Here is a 21,837-nt window from a genome sequence, read left to right on the forward strand (position 1 = left end):
CATAGCTGTGAGGATGGAAGACGAGCTGATGAGTATTTATTTCCGTGTCAGGGCTTAATTTCTAATCTGGGACTCAGACAATTGAAATTCCTGTAATAATGATGATTTAAAGTCCCTGGCGGGGAAATAACAGAGCAACAAAACAAAGCAGTGTAGAATCCCTCCATCCGATGCTTCAAACAGTGGAGTGACACGGCTAAATACATGCTCATTGGTCCATGTTGGTCTTCTGATTTAACTGCTGTGATCACGGTTAATCCACAGCTCTCATGCTAGCATTAGGTATCGTATACATGAGTGACAGTGGAGAGGATGACTATTTTAACGCAGGATGCAAATGTCAGCAGGCGTTCTGCTGGGATCTGCCCTGATCTCTGCAAACAGTTGCTCAAATCTGAGGCTAGCCTAACACACAGGGGGGGACTTAGATAAATCACAAAGCTAATTAGCACTACAAAGCTTAGAGCAGTCTGCTAATACAGCAAGGGCCATGATGAAAGTTTCCATTCATTCGAGTTGATATCAGACAGACGGCTATGAGACGTGGATACGGACTGATTATTGTGTGGGCTGCTGGAAAATGCCAATAAGATTTCCATGTCATTAGACGTCATTAGATTGCAGGAAAAAAAACAGACAGAGCATCTGCTTCACACAACTTTATTCTGCTACAGTTTCACTGCAAAACAATGAGGCTTGTTCACTTTACCGAGCCTCTACTCGTACTAAGCACTTGCAACTTGAGGATGTGGCATCACTGCCAGGTCTACTCAGATTCAGCAGCCTGAGAAGGAGAGAGAGGAAAGAAAGGAGAGGAAATATATGTGACGGTGATATTGTGACCATTGAGATTTCCGATTTAATCTCCACCAAGGAGGTTATGTTTTCGTTTAGTTGTTAGTCAGCAAGATTACAACTTCTCGACGGATTATCATTAAACTTGGTTGGAGGATGCGATACGGGTCAGGGAAGAGAACATTACATTTTGCCATGGAACTGGTTGAAGTCAGATCCAGGATTGTTTTTATTTATAAACCATAACATAACAACTGCAACCACTGATATGTTCCTGTTCATGTGTAAGCTGCCATTGTGCTCTGACACAATTTGTCCATCCAACCATTATCTATATGGCTTATCCTTTGAGAGTCGTGGTGCTGCTGGAGCCAATCCCAACTAACATTGAGTGAGAGGTGGTGTGCACCCTGGACAGGTCAGGTTAATGATAATTGTTGATACGATGATCGAACTGAAAAAGAATTGAAACAAAGAAAAACTAAAATAAACTTGTGTTGATAGTTACCTTTGCAAAGTCTCGGCTCTTGGTTCTCATCTTGTTGACCTGGGACTCAGCGATGTCTGCTCGCTCCTCTGCCTCCTCCAGCTCATGCTGCACCTTCCTTAGTTTGGCAAGATGAATGTTGGCCTGCTCCTCCTGTAGGAACAAAAACAAGCTTTGGTTTAAATATTATTAAAAAACATAGTAACTTCCTTATTTGATGAGAAGGTCTTACAGCTTCCTCATTGTGCCTCTTGTATGCCTTGACTTTGAGTTGCAGCTTGTCCACCAGGTCCTGAAGTCTCAGAACGGTCTTCTTGTCCTCTTCAGTCTGGTAAGTGAGCTCCTTAACTCTCCTCTCATATTTACGGATTCCCTTGATGGCTTCCGAGGCTCTTTTCTGCTCGTTCTCCACTTCACCCTCCAGTTCACGCACCTGCAAGAGAAAATCAAGACACCTGACATCCAACATCAGTTACTGTTTCAATGACGTTACAGAAATCTCCCATGAATGAGTGTGATACCCGAGTTTCCAGTTTCTGGAGCTGCTTCTTGCCCCCCTTCAAAGCCATGTTCTCAGCCTCGTCCAGACGGTGCTGCAGATCCTTCACAGAAACCTCCAGGTTCTTCCTCATCCTCTCCAGGTGGCTGCTTGTGTCTTGCTCTTTCTTCAGCTCCTCTGCCATCATGGCTGCCTACATCCATTGTGTTTAATTCAAAATGTGTCATTAATCACACTGGATCTCACAACAACACAGCCTGAACTACTAAGGCTGCTTGATGATTGCCATTTCTTAAAGTTTCTAATCACACCATTTGGAATTGTAATTGCTGGATATAATTAGAGGGAAAACTTTTGATATTTACATCAGTGATGGCTTTCTTAGCTTTTTCCTCTGCATTGCGGGCCTCTTGAATTGCATCCTCCACCTCACCCTGCAGCTGGCTCACATCAGCATCCAGCTTTCTCTTGGAGTTCAGAAGACTGGTGTTCTGCAGCCAAATGACAGTGAAGAAACTGATTGAATAAAATGTACATATACCCACAATTCACAGTTATGCCTTTAAAAAGAACAGCACAGAGGATATAAAGTTACAAAATTTGAATAACTCAACTGTATCTGTACATAAAAAGAATTGCAATTTACACAAATTGCAGTTCACGGCTCGGAACATGGCTCCTTCATTGCAACCATTAGACCAAAACAATCAAAATATTAAAAATGTAGAACATACCACACCCTTCCAGCGTTCTGGATAACAGGTTTGCATATTTTTCTTTTAGCTCCTCTTTTGGTCTCCACCAGTTCCTGAGAAATGTATTTGACTCTTCGACAGCTAGAATGCTACAAACATGCTTCTAGAGACAAGGCTCACCTGAGAGTGAAGCAGCCCGACTCTCTCAGAGGCATCAGTGAGTTCCTGTTCAGCTAATTTGCGGCCTCTTTCCGACTGTTCCAGCGCAGCCCTGAGCTCCTCCACCTCTGCCTGCAAAAGGCTGCTCCTGCGCTCCACCATGGATACCTGCTCCTTCAGGTCCTCCTGGCTGCGCAGGGCATCATCAAGGTGAAGGGTTTGCTCCTGCAGGGAGAAATAATGATAAAAGTTCTATGATCGATCCAAAATGGGTTTTAAAAGTTATTCTAAAAAGAGGTGTTGAGCAATATTTCACTTTAAGGTGGGCTTGCATATTCCTCAGCTGCTTCTGGGCTTCAGCAGCCTGTCGATTGGAGTGGCTCAGCTGGATCTCCATCTCATTGAGATCAGTCTCCATCTTCTTCCGGACTCTCATGGCATCATTCTTGCTGCGTGTCTCAGCATCCAAAGCTGACTGCATGGTTTCCACAATGCGCTGGTGGTTGCGTTTCATCTGCTCCAGCTCCTCATCCTTCTCTGCCAGCCTGCGATCGACCTCTCCCTTGACTTGAGTGAGCTCCAGCTGGATGCGGAGGATTTTAGATTCCTCATGCTCCAGAGAGGCCTGAGGTATTGATTAAGGTAAATAATCTGAAATCTAAAAGATCTGATTGCAAGAAGTATTCTTTTTTTTAATATCACAGAGACTTACTTCAGCCTCTTCCAGAGCATTCTGGATCTCCGTCTTCTCAGTTTCTGTTTGTTTTTTAGTCTTCTCCAGCTCATGGATGGCTTTGCCATTTTCTCCAAGTTGTTCAGTCAGATCGAAGATTTCCTCTAAAAATACACATGTGTATCAAATACTAAGACTATAAACAACAATTCAGTAATTTATTTTTTTAACAAAATTTGTATGCTTACAAAATCACCCTTGGCACTATTGATGTTTATTAATAATAATCATATATATCTTTTTTTTAAATCGTAGGATATGAAGGATAAACCTTTAGAAAATAGCATTGTAGTATTTTGTAGTAATATACACACGTTGCAGGTTTTTATTCTCTCGTTTGAGAACCTCAAGGTGCTCCAAAGCTTCCTCGTAAGAGTGCTTAATCTTGAAGAGCTCAGTGCTTAGGGAGCGAGACTCCTTCTGTGATCCATCCAGCTCCGTCTGACACTCCTCATACTTCTGCTTCCACTCAGACAGAATCTAAGGAACAGAATAAAAATATTGGTTCGGATAAAAATGGTCACTCGCGGTTGATTCTTCTCTGACCTACCTCATGACAAGTGTTTAAGGCTGCAAATGTAAACAGCTTTTTTAACTAGGTATGTGTTGAGTTTAAAGAATAGCTTTGCACAGTTTTTGAGAATATCAATATAGTAGATTTGGTTTGTTAGTATTGGTGAACTGTACTTTAAACAATTTATTTAATACTTAACACACATTTATTGAATTGTATTAAAGAATTTAGCATAATAATGTAATAATATTAATAATCATTTGCATGCCTTTGTTACCTTATCAAAACTTCTCTGCTTTTTATCCAAGACAGCTGCTTGAGCATTTGCCCTTTCCACATCGATCATCAGGTCCTCCACCTCTCCCTGCAGCCTCTGCTTCGTCTTCTCCAAAGACGAGCACTTTGCATTCACAGCCTCGATGGCCTCCTCAGCCTCCTGCAGACGTTGAGCAAGCTTTTTCCTGCAAATCATAAATTGAAATACCAATAATGGTTGTCATGTTTTACATTTTAAATATCTAACGTATTTGTACAGTATTAAAACAACTCTCACTTGGCTTCTTCCAGCTCATCATTACGCTGGATGGCATCAGTCTCATATTTGGTTCTCCACTGTGCGATCTCACTGTTGGCCTTGGACATTGCTCTCTGCAGCTCAGCCTTGGCCTCCTGCTCCTCCTCGAACTGCTCTCTGAGCAGATCACAGTCGTGACGAGCAGATTGCAGGGCATGGGCAAAGGCATTTTTAGCCTAAAGAAAATGCAAATATGAATGGATATTTTAATTAAATAAATGTTTATTTAATTTGAATTCATCTGCAAGTGTATCTGTATATGTTAAATATGAAGCTAGAGTCAACAGGCAATTGTCTCAGCCAATGACCTATTTATAATAGGCATATATTTATTTTGTCATCTAACTCTCTGCATGAAAGATAATCGATGTCTTTCTAACAATGTTGAACTATTATTTTAATGTGCCTTGGTAACCACAGTGGAAGGAAAATGTGTGTTAAGTTGAAAAGAAGTAATCGGAAAAAAATTGAAAACCTAGCAGAGATTCCAAGTTCGAATAAGCAAAGGCTCCGGCTAACCAGTTAGTACACTGACCTTCAAAGATCATTAATGTAACACTGAGTGCAGTAGTGCAACAAACCTTTGATTCTTCTTCAACCTGCCTCTTCAGTTCCTCAATTTGCTGAGTGAAGGCGAGCTTAGTCCTGGACATCTGAGAGAGTATCACCTCTTTCTCCTCAAGAAGATGAGAGAACTCCCCTGATCAAGAGATGTTAGATAGAAACATTGGAAAAGAGACAAGTCTTTATAAGTCTGTTAAATACGATACAGTCAACCAGGTGCTTACCATTTTCATTCTGAAGTCTTGCCATTTGAGTATTTATTTCAGTGATCAGACGAGTGTTCTCATCATGTTTTGTCCTGTATTCGCTCAGTTGGTCTTCCAAAGAGTGGCACAGCTTCTCATAATTAGTCTGATATCATTAAGAAATAAATCAATTAAACTGTTTAGCATGTTATTTTTAGTACACCCACTTACTATACTGGTGTTGCTTACCTTTGCCTTGACCATGACCTCTATGTTGCTGGACAGGTCGTCAATCTCCATCTTGTACTCACTCTTCTCCTTATCCAGCTTCTGCTTGACTCTCTGCAGAGCGTCGATTTGCTCTCCCAGCTCAGCCACACTGTCAGCATGTTTCTTCCTCAAAGCTGCAGCAGTGGCCTCATGGTGGAGTGTTGACTCTTCAAGGTCCCGTCTCAGTTTCTGAAACTCAGTCTCTCGCTTCTTGTTCATCTCTATCTGAGCAGCGGTGGCTCCTCCGGCCTCCTCCAGCCGCTCACTGATCTCCTCCAGCTCCCTGGAAAAATCACACCTTTGCTTTTCTACTTTAACTCTGGCTGCACGTTCCACTTCAATCTCCTCTTCCAGCTCTTCAATACGAGCCTAGGAAAACCAACCAAAATCAATCAAAATGTTATCCTTTGACTTTATGGAATTTCAATTTTTTAATTTCTTTTTTTTCAACTACCTGAAGTTCCTTGATCCTCTTCTGAGATTGTACAGTCACACTCTGCTCATCCTCAATTTTGGCAACAAGTTGGCTGAACTCAAAGTCTTTCCTGTTATACACAATCATATCATGTGTTTAGAGGAGTTGTTAAGTATATAACATTATTTTCAGCACTGATGCATCCATGCATACTTTTTGAGGTGTTCCTCCAGCTGTTGTTTGTCATTTTCCAGATCCATTATGGATTCCTGGGTAAGTTTAAGATCTCCTTCAAGCTTCCTTTTACCCCTCTCGACATCCATCCGGACCTTCTTCTCTTGTTCCAGAGAGCCCTCAAGCTAACACATGCAAACATTTTCAGCAAAATTCGCAAGCCACATATGCAATGATTTCCAAAGGCTAGTGGTCATAGACCTACATCATCAACTTGTTGCTCCAGCTTGATCTTAGCTTTAGTCAGACAGTTGACTTTGTCTTCCTCTGCTTGCAGGTCATCCAGTGTCTGCTGATGAGCTTCCTGAAGTGCCAACTTCTCTTTGGATAATTTGACGATTGTGTCATCAAGAGAGGACATTTCCTCAGTCAGATTCTTCACCTGAATGTGTAAAAAGAAGTAAATGTTTTCGTAAATGTGGTCGGTTTGACGGTTAGATGATTGTCCAAAGGATAAAAATAGTACCTTGTTTTCAGTAGCATGTTTTTCCTTCTCTACTTTAGCCAAGGTGAGTTCCAAGTCATCAATGTCTTTCTTCAGCTCAGAGCACTCATCCTCCAGCTTCCTCCTCTTGGCAGTCAGCTCAGCATTCACCTCCTCCTCGTCCTCTAGTCTCTCACTGAGTTCTTTGGTTTTGGCCTCCAGTAAGATCTTGTTCTTTATCAGTCCTTCACACCTTTCTTCTGCATCTGCCAGGCTCTCACTTTCCTACTCAATAAAAAAATGCATATCCATTTTTGTAGCATGCAGCTCTTCTTACATATGACTTACTTTAACACATATGTTTTGCAACAACTCACAGATTGAATATGCAGACTTAAGTCATTCTTCTCCTGAATCAGGGAAACCATTTTGGCCTCCAGCTCTTTCTTCTTGGCCTCAGCTTTGGCTAAATCCTCCTTGCACTTGGCAAAATCCACTTTCATAATGGCCATCTCTTTTTCAGTCTCAGCACTCCTCAAGAGTGGTTTGATCTTGAAGTAGAGCTTCATCCATGGCCAGTGTTTTACATTCATGAAAGAGCGAATGTTGTATTGGATAATGTAGATAGATTCTCTGGAAAGTGATGGAGTTATTGGTTCAACATGTTTTAGCAAACATGCAATGCATAAAGTCCTACAATCTTTTTTGTCAATGAAACTGACTATCTTTGATCATATACCATCATTTTTATTACCTTCTCTCCATCATTTTCTTAAACTCCCTCCTTCTGAGAAAGCCACGGCACAAGGCTTGAGTAATGGTGATGAGGGAGGCCAATCTTTCATCCCTCATTTCTTCCAGTAAGCCCAAGAGTCCTGCTTTGAAGAACACCTACAGAAAAAACAAATTGTCATTATCGTTACTGTACTACAAATCAACACATCTCTAAGTCCTAACATCCTTTTTTAGTTTTTTAGTCTGATGGGTCTGATGGGTTAATGGGTTAATTCCTGTAATATATAATACCTTTGCTCACTTTCTCACCTCAACACATACAGTTACAAAGCTTCTCATGAACAACCCTCACTTATGCTGATAGATGGTCCAACACGTACTCTGTTTGAAATATACATATGACTTTTGTCCCATTAACACTAATTTACCTTGGTATGCCCAAACTTATACTGCGTGTGATCCACATCAATAGACCCCAGGAGCTTTTCAGCAGCTTTCTTGTTGTCAATGAATTGTCCCTCAGGAATCACACTAGCATTCAGCACTTTGTACCTAGAAGAAAAAGCCTGATGAAATTAAATGTATTCACTGATTCTCACATATTTCTCTCCTCTTTGTTTTTTTTTTACCTTTGCTTGAAATCCCCATACAGAATTCTACTGGGGAAACCCTTCCTGCAGATTCTGATTCCTTCCAGAACTCCATTACATCGCAGTTGATGGATAACCAGATGGTGTTCCATAATACCTCAAAGTCAGCCAAAGCAATGTCATAATCAAGCTGCCTGATAAACTATGTATGTCCAATAAGGAGTGCGTGTAACATTAGGTGAAATACCTGGAGTTTTAGTTTCATTTGGAATCAGACACCGGACAAAGTGAGGATGGGTGCTCCTGAGATTAGTCATCAGCTTTCCCAGGTTCTCCTGTAAAGGATTATTATTGTCATTATTTCACAATCATCACCACCTAATATTATTATAGTCTGCAGTTACCCTGAAGAGGGCTGACACAGTCTGGAAGGACGAGCCCTTCTTCTTTGCTGCTTTCTTAGCAACTCCACCACTTCCTCCACCAGTGCTTTCTAAAAAAAAAAAAAATTATAATTTGCTCAAGTAGGACCCTCAAAAGAACTAAAGGTTTAGAATTTAAACAGATTTACCATCTGATGAGGAGTAGGTAGAATAGAGGAACGCTAATAGTTTGAGGCCGGCTTTCTGGTACAGCTGGACCACAGTCTCATTCAGTGGGTCCTTGTTCTTGTCTAGCCAGCCCGTGATGCTGTAGTCCACAGTGCCAGCATAGTGCACCAGGGAGAAGTGAGCCTCAGCCTTGCCTTTGACAGGCTTGGGCTTCTGGAAGTTGCTTGATTTTCCAAGATGTTGGTCATACAGCTTGTTTTTGAAGGTGGTGTCTGATGCCTTGGGAAACATACACTCCTCTTCGAGGATGGAGAAGATGCCCATTGGCTGTTGAAGGTGGTACAAAACAAATGTTAAACATAAACATTAGGCATTATCCATAATGTTTTGTAATATTATGTATGCTTAAGACAAACCTTTTCAATAAGCTCTATACAAGCAGCCAAGTCCATCCCAAAGTCAATGAACTCCCATTCGATGCCTTCTTTCTTATATTCTTCTTGCTCCAGCACGAACATGTGATGGTTGAAAAACTGTTGCAGTTTCTCGTTGGTGAAATTGATACACAGCTGTTCCAGACTGTTATACTGAAAAACAAACCATTTTGAATGTAATCACCATGATTGATATTGACTTCCAGTGAATGCACTGCTCAATGCTAACTCACGTCAAAGATTTCAAACCCAGCAATGTCCAGGACTCCTATAAAGAACTGTCTGGGTTGTTTGGTGTCTAGCATCTGATTAATGCGATAGACCATCCACAGAAACATCTTCTCATAGACCGATTTGGCCAAAGCACCAATGGAGTTGTAGACCTGCACAATGACATGCTCCAGTAAGATTGCAACACATTTGGGAAATAAAACCTCTAAACAATATAAAATATAATTTGTCATATTGTAGCTACACCTCGAATATAAGTCGTATTTTGTACATTTAACATAGATTTTTTGGCCAAATTAGAAGTAGAGAACCTCCTCAAGAGGCTGAAAATACAGCAAAGAGTTGTTATTGTGATGTGTTCTGAAGCTATCTCCCATGTACATATAATATTGATTGGTAATACATTTTTAAGTTGAAGTATTGTTTACCCTCTACTCCCCAGTATTAGCCATAATATGATTATTGAGGTGCATGATATAAACTATTGAATGGGTGATAAAATCAATGAACCTACCTGCTGAACAGTCTGCCCTTTGGTCACATACTCATTCCCAACCTTAACTCTAGGGTAACACAGTGCTTTCAGCAGGTCTGCAGAGTTCAGTCCCATCAGGTAAGCTGATTTGTCAGCCACTGTTTGAAGAAGAGATATAAAATAATAGAAATACAAAGCAGAGTATGATAAAAGGTAAGTTAGATAAAATGTAGAATATTAAAAAATACGTTTATACATATATGAAACATTTAAAAAGTTGATCATCATAAGAGGAAAAAAAGAAATCAAATGATGATGGCAGAAGTCCCTGCTCTGTGTATAACAATTACCCTCTGTTCCATCTGGCTCTGCCTGCTCCTCTCTCTGCTTCTGCTTGAACTTCATATTCCCATAATGCATCACAGCACCTGTTAGCTTGTAGATTCCAATCCTCTCCTCTCCAGTGAAGCCGAGGGTCTCAATAGCGCTCTGAAAGCACATCGGTGAGGATGCACTGTAAGTTTCATGTTAGCAGTGATGGAAAAAACATTTCATAGGTGACTTACATCAGTGGCCATTAGTTCCTCACTGTCATCAATACTGGCCACGCTGATCTCCCCCTGGCTGACAAACGGGAAGTCGTAGGGGTTGGTGGTGATGAGGAGAGTCTCTGGATGGGAAATTGAAGACATGCATGAATCTTGCAATATAAAGACACACTGTAAATGGAAAATTGAATTTTAAACGATTTAATATAATGCAGATAAACAAGACATTTGCTGAAACTGTTACCTATGAGCTCAGGCTTTTTGTTGGACATGATCTGGTAGAAAATATGGTAACTCCTCTCTGAAGCCAGCTGAAACGTTACTCTGGATTTTTCCAACAAATCTACCAAAAGAAACAAGACTCACTTAAGCACAGGACTCACAAGAAAACACTGTATACATCTCCACTGTTAAATAGCTCACAAGTTTCAATGTCTGCGGAAGCCAGTTTTCCTGTGGTTCCAAAGTGGATTCTAATGAATTTGCCCTAAGAGAGAAAAAGTAAATGAATAAGTCTGAAAATGTAAATTATAGGTATTAACAAACGTTCTATTTTTTCACTTACAAAACGTGAAGAGTTGTCATTTCTGACAGTTTTGGCATTTCCAAAGGCCTCTAGCAGTGGGTTAGCAGAGATGATCTGGTCCTCCAGATTGCCCTACAGCAGCCGGAAGACAAAAATAAGATGCTATAAATGCTGGAAATGATCATTTCTATAGTTAAAGTTAATAAATAGTTAATAATTTTGCTTCATTGAAAGAAAAACATTCTCACCTGTAATTTTCCAGAGACACTAACATCTTTTTTTCTGTCCCCAGACACTGCGATTGTCGCAAAGTACTGGATGACACGTTTGGTGTTTACAGTCTTTCCTGCACCAGATTCTCCGCTACAGTATGAAAAAATTCACACCAGAAATATCTTATTTCCTCTTTAGTAATAAGTGTCAAAGATAAGTTGTAGCAGTTGCATCTATATGCAGCTAGAGCTTACGTGATGAGGATGGACTGGTTTTCTCTGTCTAGAAAAAGAAACAACACATGGTAATTTGACAGGTGCCAGTCTTAGCATCATAATCTGATAAGACTGAATATAAGGTTAATAGTTTTTTTTTTATTATTTGAGATTACCAGTGAGCATGAACTGGTAGGCGTTGTCAGAGATGGAGAAGATGTGTGGTGGAGCCTCCTGACGCTTTTTGCCCCTGTAGGCCACCACCACTTCTTGGTTGTACACCGGGAGCCACTTGTAAGGGTTCACAGTGACACAGAAGAGGCCTGAGTAGGTCTACAATCAAACAAACACACTTGAGTGAACGAGGATTTGTTGATTTAAAAGCCGAAATGTGTATTTTCTCATGCAAATTATCAAATCATAACTTTGTGTCTTCACGTGAGTTATGACCCTAACAAAGTTATATCTGGTATTTGAAGACCAAGTGTTCAGAACTGTCTGATCACTTGTCTGATTATTCAGAATGAGACCAGTGTGGTAGTTACACTTTTTTAAATATTCACAAAGATAAACATACATATGGGAAAAAATATCATGAAGCCAGTTAGCTTCATGCTTCATATACATTTTTACATTTTTATGAGAGACATATCATGAAATTTTAAATCTTCACCTTGCTGTTTTCCTTTGTCTGGCAGTCTTAGATAATGCATCTCCACTATCATACATCACAAACCTATTCCAGTTTGAGGCTGCTCTACACGGCCTCTGTCGAGCAACAGCTCCACATTGTCATGTAAAACCAATGAGCGTCAGCAGCTGAATGTTGTGTGACTCACATAGATCATCCATGCTGCGTAACGCTCTTTGAGGTTAAACAGCACAGCGGCCTCGTTGAGGTGGGTCATCATGGCCATGTCCTCGATCTTGTCGAACTTGGGCGGGTTCATGGGGAAGACTTCGTCATCCCTCACTGTTACAACCTGCGAGGGTGAGGAGAGATGTGCGCTTCATCAGGAAAATAATGCAACAATCTGTGTGCCAGCACTACTCTGCTTATGGAATGAGAGATTTTAAAACTGTACAGCTGATGAAGGAACTTTGAATTAGTATTTTATTTTGTCACCATACATTTCTGAAGGGACAGGCTTAAACAATAATGTGTAATATGGCCTAAAAACCAAATACATTTAAATGCGCAGTTACATACCTTTCCTGTGTCGGTTTTAACGGTTGCTTTGCCACCTTCCTTGATTTGCAGACTGCCTTTGGCAAACAGCTCCTTTGGATCCATTACATACACTGCAGTTTTGGCATCGAAGGGCCTGTTCTGGGCTTCGATTCTCTCCCGTTCCGGTCTCCTCAGGTACGGGGCAGCCTCCCCAAACACACTCATGTCAGCGTCCGAACTCATCTCTGGACCGCACCCTTATTGGGGACTGAAAGGTGCAGCGGTGAAAGGTTAGGAGAGTGATCTTACCAACAGATATCAGTCTTTCTAATGAATATTAGCTCTTACCTCTGTCAGCTACAGAAGATCTGCTTTTGGTTCCTCCACCTGGAGACACCTGTATCAGAAACAAGATGGAAGCCTACAAGGAGAGACTGTATATATCACAGCCACACACTGACACAGAACAATACCGTCACCAGCAGAAGTCCCTGCTGAAAAATGTAGACGGCTTTGACCCTTACTGCTTTTATAAGGTCCCCCTTGATGCATCAGGAGAGACAGCAAACACCTATATTTAGGTCAAAGCTTCTAATGAATGTGGGCGGAGAGAAGTCTGATTAGCATGATTAGTCTGGCATGTGATATCATGGAGATGTCGCTGATCTTTTGTTATAAATCTGTGGCTGGCAGCAACTGCAGCTCAAGAAAAGAATGAATTCCAAGGGAGGGTGACCTCTGCCAGAGATACAGCGCTCACATGGTTTGTGGTCTGTTTGTTTAGCATCTTGATCACTGGTCACTGGAAGATTTCAAATTTACATCCCTGTGTTTGAAGAGCAAAAGTTATATTATCCATTTAAGCCCTGCAGTTGTCCAAGTAATGTGTTTAGTTATTTAAAGTTTAAGCTAATTTGCTTTCTGTCCAAGTGTGAGAAAATCAGAACTCGCTCACGTTAAGAGCCGGGGGTCATGTCTAACTTAGATTAATATGACTCGATGCTAAAAATATTTGAGTCATGATTTGTACTGCATCAACAAGAAACTATATCAACAAGAAACTATTTCAGCAAGTGGCCAAAACAATAAATTTTATACTTAAATGATGAAGTACAATGTTTGAATTAATTTACTTTATTAGGGTTGGTAGACGGCTAGCTGTCTCCCTGCACCTCTTGACCGCAAGGCTAACCCCATCCAGCACATCGACTGAGTATGATGGATGACATGACAGCTCCATAAAAGTGAAGCCAAAGTGTCTTGATTGCTCCCTAGTGGTTGGCTGCAGTATAGGACATGAACCGTGCCCCATCCATGTTAGCGGAAACAACAATGACCAAACTCAAAAGTCAAAGTACACATCAAATACATTTTTTTCAAAGATGGTTTCTGTCATTTTGGTAGTTCGTACAATTTGAGGTGTCTTCATTTTCGTGGTAAGTTTAGGTTGAATTAGTTAGCTCCATCCCCCGATCACTACTGTGTAGACCTGGCTCCAAGCGAATTATCACAAGATGTCAGTGTTCGTATCTGGGGTATTTTGGCTTAATTTCTGGAAATTGGGGAGAGTGGAGACTCGACATCCACCATTACAGTTTATGATACAGCCCTATACTGATGAGAGTGATGTCAATCTTCTCATCTAGTCCTGTTAAACTATTACGTTAAGGTGTATAGTGTATTATACTTCAGACATGATTCTATCTGTATATGTGTTTTCACTAAATGAACATAGAATATTTTGTCTGGCATGATTATGATCACTTTCAAACAAAACTGGCAAAGGTTTTGAATTAGATGAATGTCACTTCATCTTTTCTTTTTATCTTGGATGGTTAACATTGTGTGTAATTGCACACATTTCAATATTTAAGTAACATAAACAATTCCAGGCTTATTAACTGTTTTACACTAAATGTAGCCATGACCCTTGCTATTGCTTTGACAAGCTTATAAATAAAGGCATAGCTGATGAATCCCTCAATAGAAATTCCTTTAGAGATTAGAGTGGGCTAATAGTCGTGTCAGAGATTTGGAGCTCTCTCTTTTCTCCTGCCATCGTCTCCCAAACAATCAACTCTGAGGCACATCAGAGGACAACGGGGGGGAGGGAAGTGACATGTTGGGAAAACAGGGCCGCCACGAAAGAAAACACTTTTAACCTGAGATATATTAAATATGTGAAAGATGAAAAGAACAGTTAGATATGGAAAATTATGAAATTAAATTAATTCAAGATAATACTTGATTTTACAATATTCTACTGAAACAAATTTCGATTTTTGGAAACATTTACGTTAATTTAAAGAATCAATAAGATGAAAAGATTGATATCAGACGCAGAAAGTACAGAGAGGGAAGTCTGAAAGAGGAAACAGCCGGCATGGTTCTGTCCAAATTTAAGGGTATGGCAACCAAGTGATTTGATGCTAATATGTTGAACCAAAAAGGTTCACACATTTTGTATTTATCCTGAAGTTATGTGCCATCACAGTTTCTTTAACATCCGATTGTCCATTATTTCTGTGCAGCTTGTTTTGTCCTAAATTTATAATACATGCACATAATATATTTTATTACTTAACTGTAGCATGGGATCAAAAACTTTCCTTTATTGACATTTCTGTTTCCCCTTTCTATACATAGGCTTTGCACTGAATTCACCACAGTCCGGCTTCGGCTCCATATTTAACACACAGACAGAAGTTTGATATTGATTTTCTTATCTCATGCTTGGAAAGAAAGCAAATAAGCATGTTTTCCATAACACAACGCTTTCTTTCTAGATCTTTAATGATTTTATTATGACAATTGGTGTGGATAAAATGCATCTACATTCAGACTAAAGCGACCAACCTAATGTTACATGTCATGAGGTGTAAACAAGGTGTCAGGGCATCGAAATGAAGTAAACAACTCTACCGGCTTTGAGTGAACGGAGGACTTCAGACCGCTGTCAGTGTGAGGAGAGGAAGATTAGGTGCCTGTAAACTGACAAGGGGGGTGCTAAATCATGAACAAGCAACCAATGAACTTGTGGCTCACACTGCCTCCATCATAAGTGTGGTCCTCTTCATAGGTAATACATCAGGCATGGGATATTTTTAGGGACTTTCCTCCAGAGGACAATGAGAGTCAGTTTGGGGATAATGATGCAATGCAAACAGCCTTTAATTTGCCTATTTTATAACTGACATGTGTGTTTTCTATTGACTCAGTGACTGCTCCAGACCTTTTGAGAATCACCTCCTCGTGGGTCTCAGAAAGCCACAGAGAATGCAGGGGGCAGCACTGAGTTCATTCTAATCTTTAATGCGACAGATGGTAAAATCTCATGGCTTATGAGTTAATGTCAAGTCAAGTTCAAGTTGTCTAAATAAAGGGCTGCTAAATTGAGATTACTCAGTCTATTACGTGTCAGAGATGCACATTGATATCACTTGATGGACAGCAGATAACAATTGGTGCTGCCTGAGCTAGAATGTATTAATTATCTTTAATAATACAATAAAGCAATAGACTTTGGCAAACTGAATTGATTTGAATGTAAATGTCCTGTGTATGTTCTGGTCTGTGCTTACTAGTCTTGATGACCACTCAAAGAGTTTTACAGTGCAATTTTGCCATGCACCCCTTCACACACACATTAATACATGTGATATGTGTTCTGTGTGCAGTACTTTCTCTTTCACACATCACACACTGCCAGCACAGCCGTCAGGAGCAATTTGCGGTTCAGCGTTTTGGCCAAACACACTTGGGCAAGCAGAATGACTGGGTTCAAACCACCGACCCTCTGGCAAGTGAACTTCTCCCTTTCTCTTTGTCTCTCCATCCCCTGAGCCTGGTTCTGTTCGAGGTTTCTCCCTGTTAATGAGTTTTTCCTGTACAGTCGCCAAAGTGCTGCTTATTGTGGGAACTGTTGGGTTTTAAATACGTTTTTAAGGTCTTGACCTTCTATGTAAAGTGTCTTGAGATAATGTCTATTATGATTTGGCGCTATACAAATAAATTTGAATTGAAATTAAATAACCCAGATGAGCCACCGTTGCCTATATGTACATTTGATAAATAGAATGGCTGTTTTCAAAAATTCAGAAAAACTGCCTTAAGAGAAAAAGTCCTGGATATCATGACTATAAACCCTGCCTTCAAAACACAGATGTTTCAGGTTATCTGTGTTGTATTGGTCATCAAAATGTTAACTGACAGTCTTAGCTTATATGATCCAGCTTCATCCACCAGTGTCTTTTGTTCAGTCAAACTTAAGGGAATTTCTCAAAAGTCATTTAGTTCTGAAATATGGAGATGTTCAGGTCTGGACTCTGATCTTTGGATTTAATATGGTGATGATTGGACAATGCACAGTGGAGTTAAAAAACTGTCCTGTTTCACAGTGAATCACTAGGTGGCGCTATGAACCTGTGTTAGTTTTGACACATGGAGCTCAGTAAACAATTTAATACAATCAATGAAAAAAGGGAAAAATATTCTTTCTGGCTCTGCCTCTGATTGGCTCACCTTGATGTGTCTAACCAACCATCACTCTTTATGCCGAAATCTAACCAATCAGTGACAAGGTAGTGAGGGTGGGCGGGTGTTAACCAACCGGCTTTTGGTCACATGTCAGGCACCGTCGTCATGGCAACTGTAAACTCGCAAGTGCGCTCAGAGTTGTGTGAAGATGTTTCACGTGTAAACTGAACTGAAAGTAAACCTGAACAAGACGAGACGCAACGATGTCTGACGTTGGATCTGATGAGTTCGAGGATGATCGCAGTAAACTGGGGGTGAGAGAACATGCTTAGCTTAGCTTAGCTTAGCTCGATGCTCTTTTAGGTCTGTTGTTGTGATGTTAGCTGATTCAAGCTAGTTTGCACTGGCTAGTGTGTGTGTTGCTCGGTCCTTATGAGGCTAAACTTAATTCCTATGGTCAAAGTAAAGATGTGTGGTTTGGTTAAGATTAAAGTTAGGCATGAATTGGTCATGGTTAAGGATGTGGGTAAGATTTAGGTATTTCTATTAATAATCTATTTTAATCATATATTTTAAGGTGAAGACATGTTTTAAGGTTGGGTTTAGGGTAATGTTAGGCTAAGGGTTGGGGTTAGGCATTAGTAATTATGATTGTGTGTGTGTGTGTGTGTGTGTGACTGTGACTGTGTTTTTGTTTCTTTGACAGGAATACGAAGGTGACAGAAATGAAGCAGGGGAGAGACATGGAGTCGGTAAAGCTGTCCTGCCCAACGGGGACACTTATCAGGGACAGTATGAGTTCGGCAAAAGACACGGACAGGTACGAAGCTGCAGCGGTCTTTGTCAAGTCCAAATCAAATCTACCACTTGCTCTGCTCAAGCTCAAGTCGACTCTATATGGGACTGAATGAATATGATCACACCAAAAACTGTTGCCCCAGTTAGGACAAGAACATCTTTAAATAAACATGTAATCATCATGGAGCTCAGTAAATATACAGTCGATTTCTGCAGCTCATGGCCTCAACGATCACAGCAATCAGTCCATGCACCGTGAGCAAAAAGCATGATTACAAAAACAAAATATATTCTAAGAGACCAAGGGCACCACATGATGCATTGGACCTACCAGCCTTCAGATGTGGTAAAATGGCTACATTTGAAATCAGCATAGACTGCATAAGTGCAATTTGAATTTACTTTTTTTTTTTTACCTTGTGTTACCTTTAAATTAATAATTGTCTTAACTAATACATATCTGTCTTTGACTGTTTTGTCTAACAGGGGACATACCACTTCAAGAATGGAGCGAGATATGTGGGAGACTATAACAAGAACATGAAACATGGACAGGGCACTTTTTACTATCCAGATGGCTCTAAATATGAAGGTAAATCAAACACGTGATACACGGATGGAGTTTTTTTGCATTATTAGTGTGTATTTATAGGGTGTCTGTCAAAGATTAGATTATTAGCTGTAGTTTAGTTTAGCTTTAAAAGACTTTTGTTGTCGCCTGTCTCTGTCTGTCAGGGTCGTGGGTAGAGGACCTGAGACACGGTCATGGTATCTACACTTACCCCAACGGAGACACGTATGATGGACAGTGGCTGCGTCATATGAGGTCAATCTACAGCTTTTGAAATCACAAGTGCATGTCGCTGAGATGTTTTTCAGTTTTCATTTCTGCGAGCACACATTCTGCTCCTGGGCTCAGATCAGATCCCGAATTCAGAAGCCACTTTCTACTGTGCCTTCTCTTTTTAAATCCTATGTATATGGTTTTACTTTTTCTAATCCAAGAAATCTGCCATAAACGTGTGGATTTGTTGATTTGCAGGTCAAACAATATCTACATTACATTTTTTCGATGTCTAAGTTACATGTGTGGTTTCACAAGCATTATATAGCAACACTTCACAATAAATAAGTATCTAATTTAATTGTAAAGTCTCTGGAATGCTGTTAAAATAACAGTCACAAACAAAAACTACCAATTATAGACAATAAAGACATCTTTTTTACCTGCACAATACTAAATGAATTACTAAAAACTCTTTGTCTGATTCCAGGCACGGTCAGGGCATTTACCACTACCATGAAACTGGCTCAAAGTACAAGGGCTCATGGGTGGATGGCAAAATGGAGTCAGCGGGAGAGTACATCCACTGTAACCACCGATACGAGGGTAACTTTGCCAACAATAACGTAAGTTCTGTTTTCATGACTTATTTTTGTGAAAAGATTTGCTTCAACTGTAGTTACAAGAAATAACTGGAACATTTTAGTTGAACCACAGACTACATAGGGGGACAAGAATGAATGTCAATATATATCAATATATAGAAGCATGTAGTAATTTAAGAGCAAGGTATCAAACTCTATGTAAGGTCATCAGGTATCTCCAAATGAGTGCTAATACCCTTCACCAAGGAAGTTATCTTTTCATTGGTGTTTGTTTGTCTGTTAGTTAGCAGGATTACACAAAAACTACTAGATAGATTATCAGGAAACTTGGTCTCAAGATGATGAAGACCAGTGATCGGATCCAGGATTTTTTCTCCACTTTCTTTGACATTTGAAGTGAATTTTTTGTGTTTTCACCGTCTCATTGGACTTATATCTATGAAAATGTGCAATTTGGTGAGTCTTGACTGAATTTAAATTGACTGATTGAGTCGTATGTGCTCTTATTAGTGCTATAATTGTCTTTTTCTGTCTTTAGGATGTGTGAATAGGCATTTACTTTGCTAACATGCTAGCTGTATCAACCTTATAAGGCCATTATAGTGCCAACATGACTTTTAGCTTTTTATTAAGGGAAAAACAAAGTGATGCACCTATAAAGCAGAATAAAATCATTATTTCTGCCAGTTGGGGGCAGCAGAACACAACAGTTACATATTGTTGCATTGTAATGTTGCATATTTACTCTGTCACTTTTTTGTGGTGTCACCAAACTCCAGAAGGAAATATCCAGCTCTTTAACTCAAACTTTTTTGTGTCTGGTGTTGGGTGGTGGGGATGTGATGAGATGAAAGATGCAGAAATGCTTCATACTATGAAGGGAAACTTGTCTGTGTATGTGGCCAATGTCACATTCCACAAAGTCATTTGATCTGCTTCTTAATAATGCTATAAACCTTTTCTAACTTTGTCTGCGGTGTTTTCAGTCAGCATGCATTCTGATCTGTGTTATTTCTCTTTGCCTTCCTGTTCTCATTTCGCAGCCCTACGGCCCAGGAAAGTATGTGTTTGATATTGGGTGTGAGCAGCTCGGTGAATTCCACCAAACAGAGCAGGTAATACAACATCAACACACTCACATTGTTTCAGCTCAGCGTGTCAGACTGATTTCGTTTCCTTGATTTATATTTTACTACTGTTCTGTACTGTACATGAACTCTGTCATACACTTACACGACATGCTAAGACACGGCATAACCATGACAGCTCTGTTGACTGAACCTCCAGCCAGCAGACATGGAGAACAGTAAACGCATAAGAGCACAGAAGTCGCCCTACCCAGGATTTAGAGAGGCCAATATGGACGAGCAGGTGTTGCCACTGTCCCCGTGAATGACTGACGATGCTGTGTCTTTTCTCAGTAGCATAGATCACTCGGTCAGACGGCGTCTTGCATGAGGTTTTTTGTGTTTTTTTCATGATTTTTCATAAAGATACATTCATGTTGCTGCCACTAGAATGTTTTTGTCAGGCTGCACACATACCTGTTCCATAGACTGTGTTTAAAGATGGACGATATGACGGCTCTCCAAAAGTGAAGGCAAAAGCGTCTTCATGGCTCCCTGGTGGCCGACTACAGAATAGGTCATTACCCCGCCTCCTCCATGTTCGTAGATGGGACATGGACCAAACTAAAAAGCCAAAATACACATCAAATATATTGTTTTCTGTCATTTTATCACACTGATTTCTGTTCAAGTGTTCATTTTTCCAGTAATTGATGCTATAAAAACTGAAGGGGGAAATGTGATGATTGACAGCTAAGCCTGACTCACAATTGGTCGAGTGGCTGGATGGGCAGGATCATGTGACCCAATCACTACTGCAAAGACACCGGCTTCAAACGACATCATAGATGGCAGGATGGCAGCACCTGTATCAGAGATGTTTTAGCTTAATTTTTGTACATTTGGAGGAAGTGGAGACATGTCCATCTTGATTTACAGTCTATGGCCTGTTCTAAGAGCATGTTTAACATTAAATGCATGATGTGATGGGTCATCTTTGATCACAGGATACTTAGAGAACTTAGATCTGTGTGTGAGATGCAAGATTTGAATGTTTAGTAACTCAACTCTTGACAGGATCAAGCTGAGGGTGAATGGGGCGAGTTGGGGTCAAGTGGCGTCCTCAAGTGGGTTCCCAAGGCCATCACAGGCCTGACAGTGTGGACTCCAGGCAAAGAGACGTCAGGTGAACTTTATTAAATCAAAATGGCAGTGAGAAATACTGCCATGCAGAAATATTGAGACCAGTCTTACTCAGCAGAATCCTAACCACCAGCGACATTTTTGTTAAGCCACCATGTTTTTACACTTAAGGAAAATTATATATATAAATATATTTTGTCTAAATGGATATTTGAATCAGCCTCTGAAATTCAAGCATTTGTTATACTGCATGAGTGAGTATTTACAGAAAACAGACTCATTTCACAGGTTGCCAAAAATACTAGATTCATACCAACATCATTCTCTATTTATGACCACCATGGAAACAAAATGATCTAAAAAAATGTCAAAGCAACAAGACTTTCTGTGCTAAACAGAAGCAATAAATTCAACTTCAGCGCTAATGTGAATAGTTTTCAGTGCTGCTGCTCAATTGACTGGAAAGCTTCAAAAGCAGAACTGAAGAGGCTGAGCAAGTTTAAAATGAGATCTGAAAGGGAAATGAGAATAAAACATAAGTGACCGAAGTGTATACTTAAGTGTGTCTTTTCTTCAGCTGCGGAAAAAGAAACGGCTTCGGCAGAAGACGGAGAAAAGATCTGATCTGTGTGATCGATAGACTGCCTTTGTTTCAACAGTAAAACATAAATAAACTCATCAACATGTAAGCACAATCTGTTGAGCCTGTGTATTTGATTTTTTTTTA

The 21,837-nt window shown here is 40.2% G+C and overlaps 2 protein-coding genes across 2 annotated transcripts; one reads left to right on the forward strand and one right to left on the reverse strand.

Moving 5' to 3' along the window:
- Nucleotides 1-644: 644 nt before the first annotated feature.
- On the reverse strand, nt 645-20,870 carry LOC109643053 (myosin heavy chain, fast skeletal muscle-like). Its single transcript, XM_069517053.1, has 41 exons — nt 20,736-20,870; nt 20,445-20,591; nt 12,586-12,658; nt 12,277-12,505; nt 11,906-12,049; nt 11,243-11,399; nt 11,106-11,133; nt 10,887-11,001; nt 10,678-10,770; nt 10,536-10,599; nt 10,357-10,455; nt 10,131-10,234; nt 9,915-10,053; nt 9,604-9,722; nt 9,092-9,241; nt 8,841-9,011; nt 8,445-8,751; nt 8,278-8,366; nt 8,121-8,208; nt 7,913-8,030; nt 7,712-7,835; nt 7,303-7,439; nt 6,926-7,181; nt 6,591-6,833; nt 6,330-6,506; nt 6,104-6,249; nt 5,930-6,020; nt 5,455-5,844; nt 5,245-5,371; nt 5,038-5,156; nt 4,436-4,632; nt 4,160-4,343; nt 3,683-3,848; nt 3,348-3,472; nt 2,952-3,260; nt 2,657-2,860; nt 2,147-2,272; nt 1,804-1,974; nt 1,515-1,715; nt 1,304-1,435; nt 645-784 (listed from the first exon to the last, which is right to left on the reverse strand). Exons 4-41 carry the CDS (start codon nt 12,478-12,480, stop codon nt 767-769), a joined length of 5,832 nt encoding a protein of 1,943 aa, XP_069373154.1. The 5' UTR covers nt 12,481-12,505; nt 12,586-12,658; nt 20,445-20,591; nt 20,736-20,870; the 3' UTR covers nt 645-766.
- On the forward strand, nt 16,850-21,805 carry rsph1 (radial spoke head component 1). Its single transcript, XM_020108054.2, has 8 exons — nt 16,850-17,027; nt 17,420-17,533; nt 17,998-18,103; nt 18,247-18,337; nt 18,786-18,921; nt 19,944-20,015; nt 21,045-21,153; nt 21,688-21,805. Exons 1-8 carry the CDS (start codon nt 16,977-16,979, stop codon nt 21,732-21,734), a joined length of 726 nt encoding a protein of 241 aa, XP_019963613.1. The 5' UTR covers nt 16,850-16,976; the 3' UTR covers nt 21,735-21,805.
- Nucleotides 21,806-21,837: the final 32 nt, after the last annotated feature.

The sequence above is a fragment of the Paralichthys olivaceus genome, chromosome 21 (assembly GCF_024713975.1).
Source record: "Paralichthys olivaceus isolate ysfri-2021 chromosome 21, ASM2471397v2, whole genome shotgun sequence".
Taxonomy (NCBI): Eukaryota; Metazoa; Chordata; class Actinopteri; order Pleuronectiformes; family Paralichthyidae; genus Paralichthys; species Paralichthys olivaceus.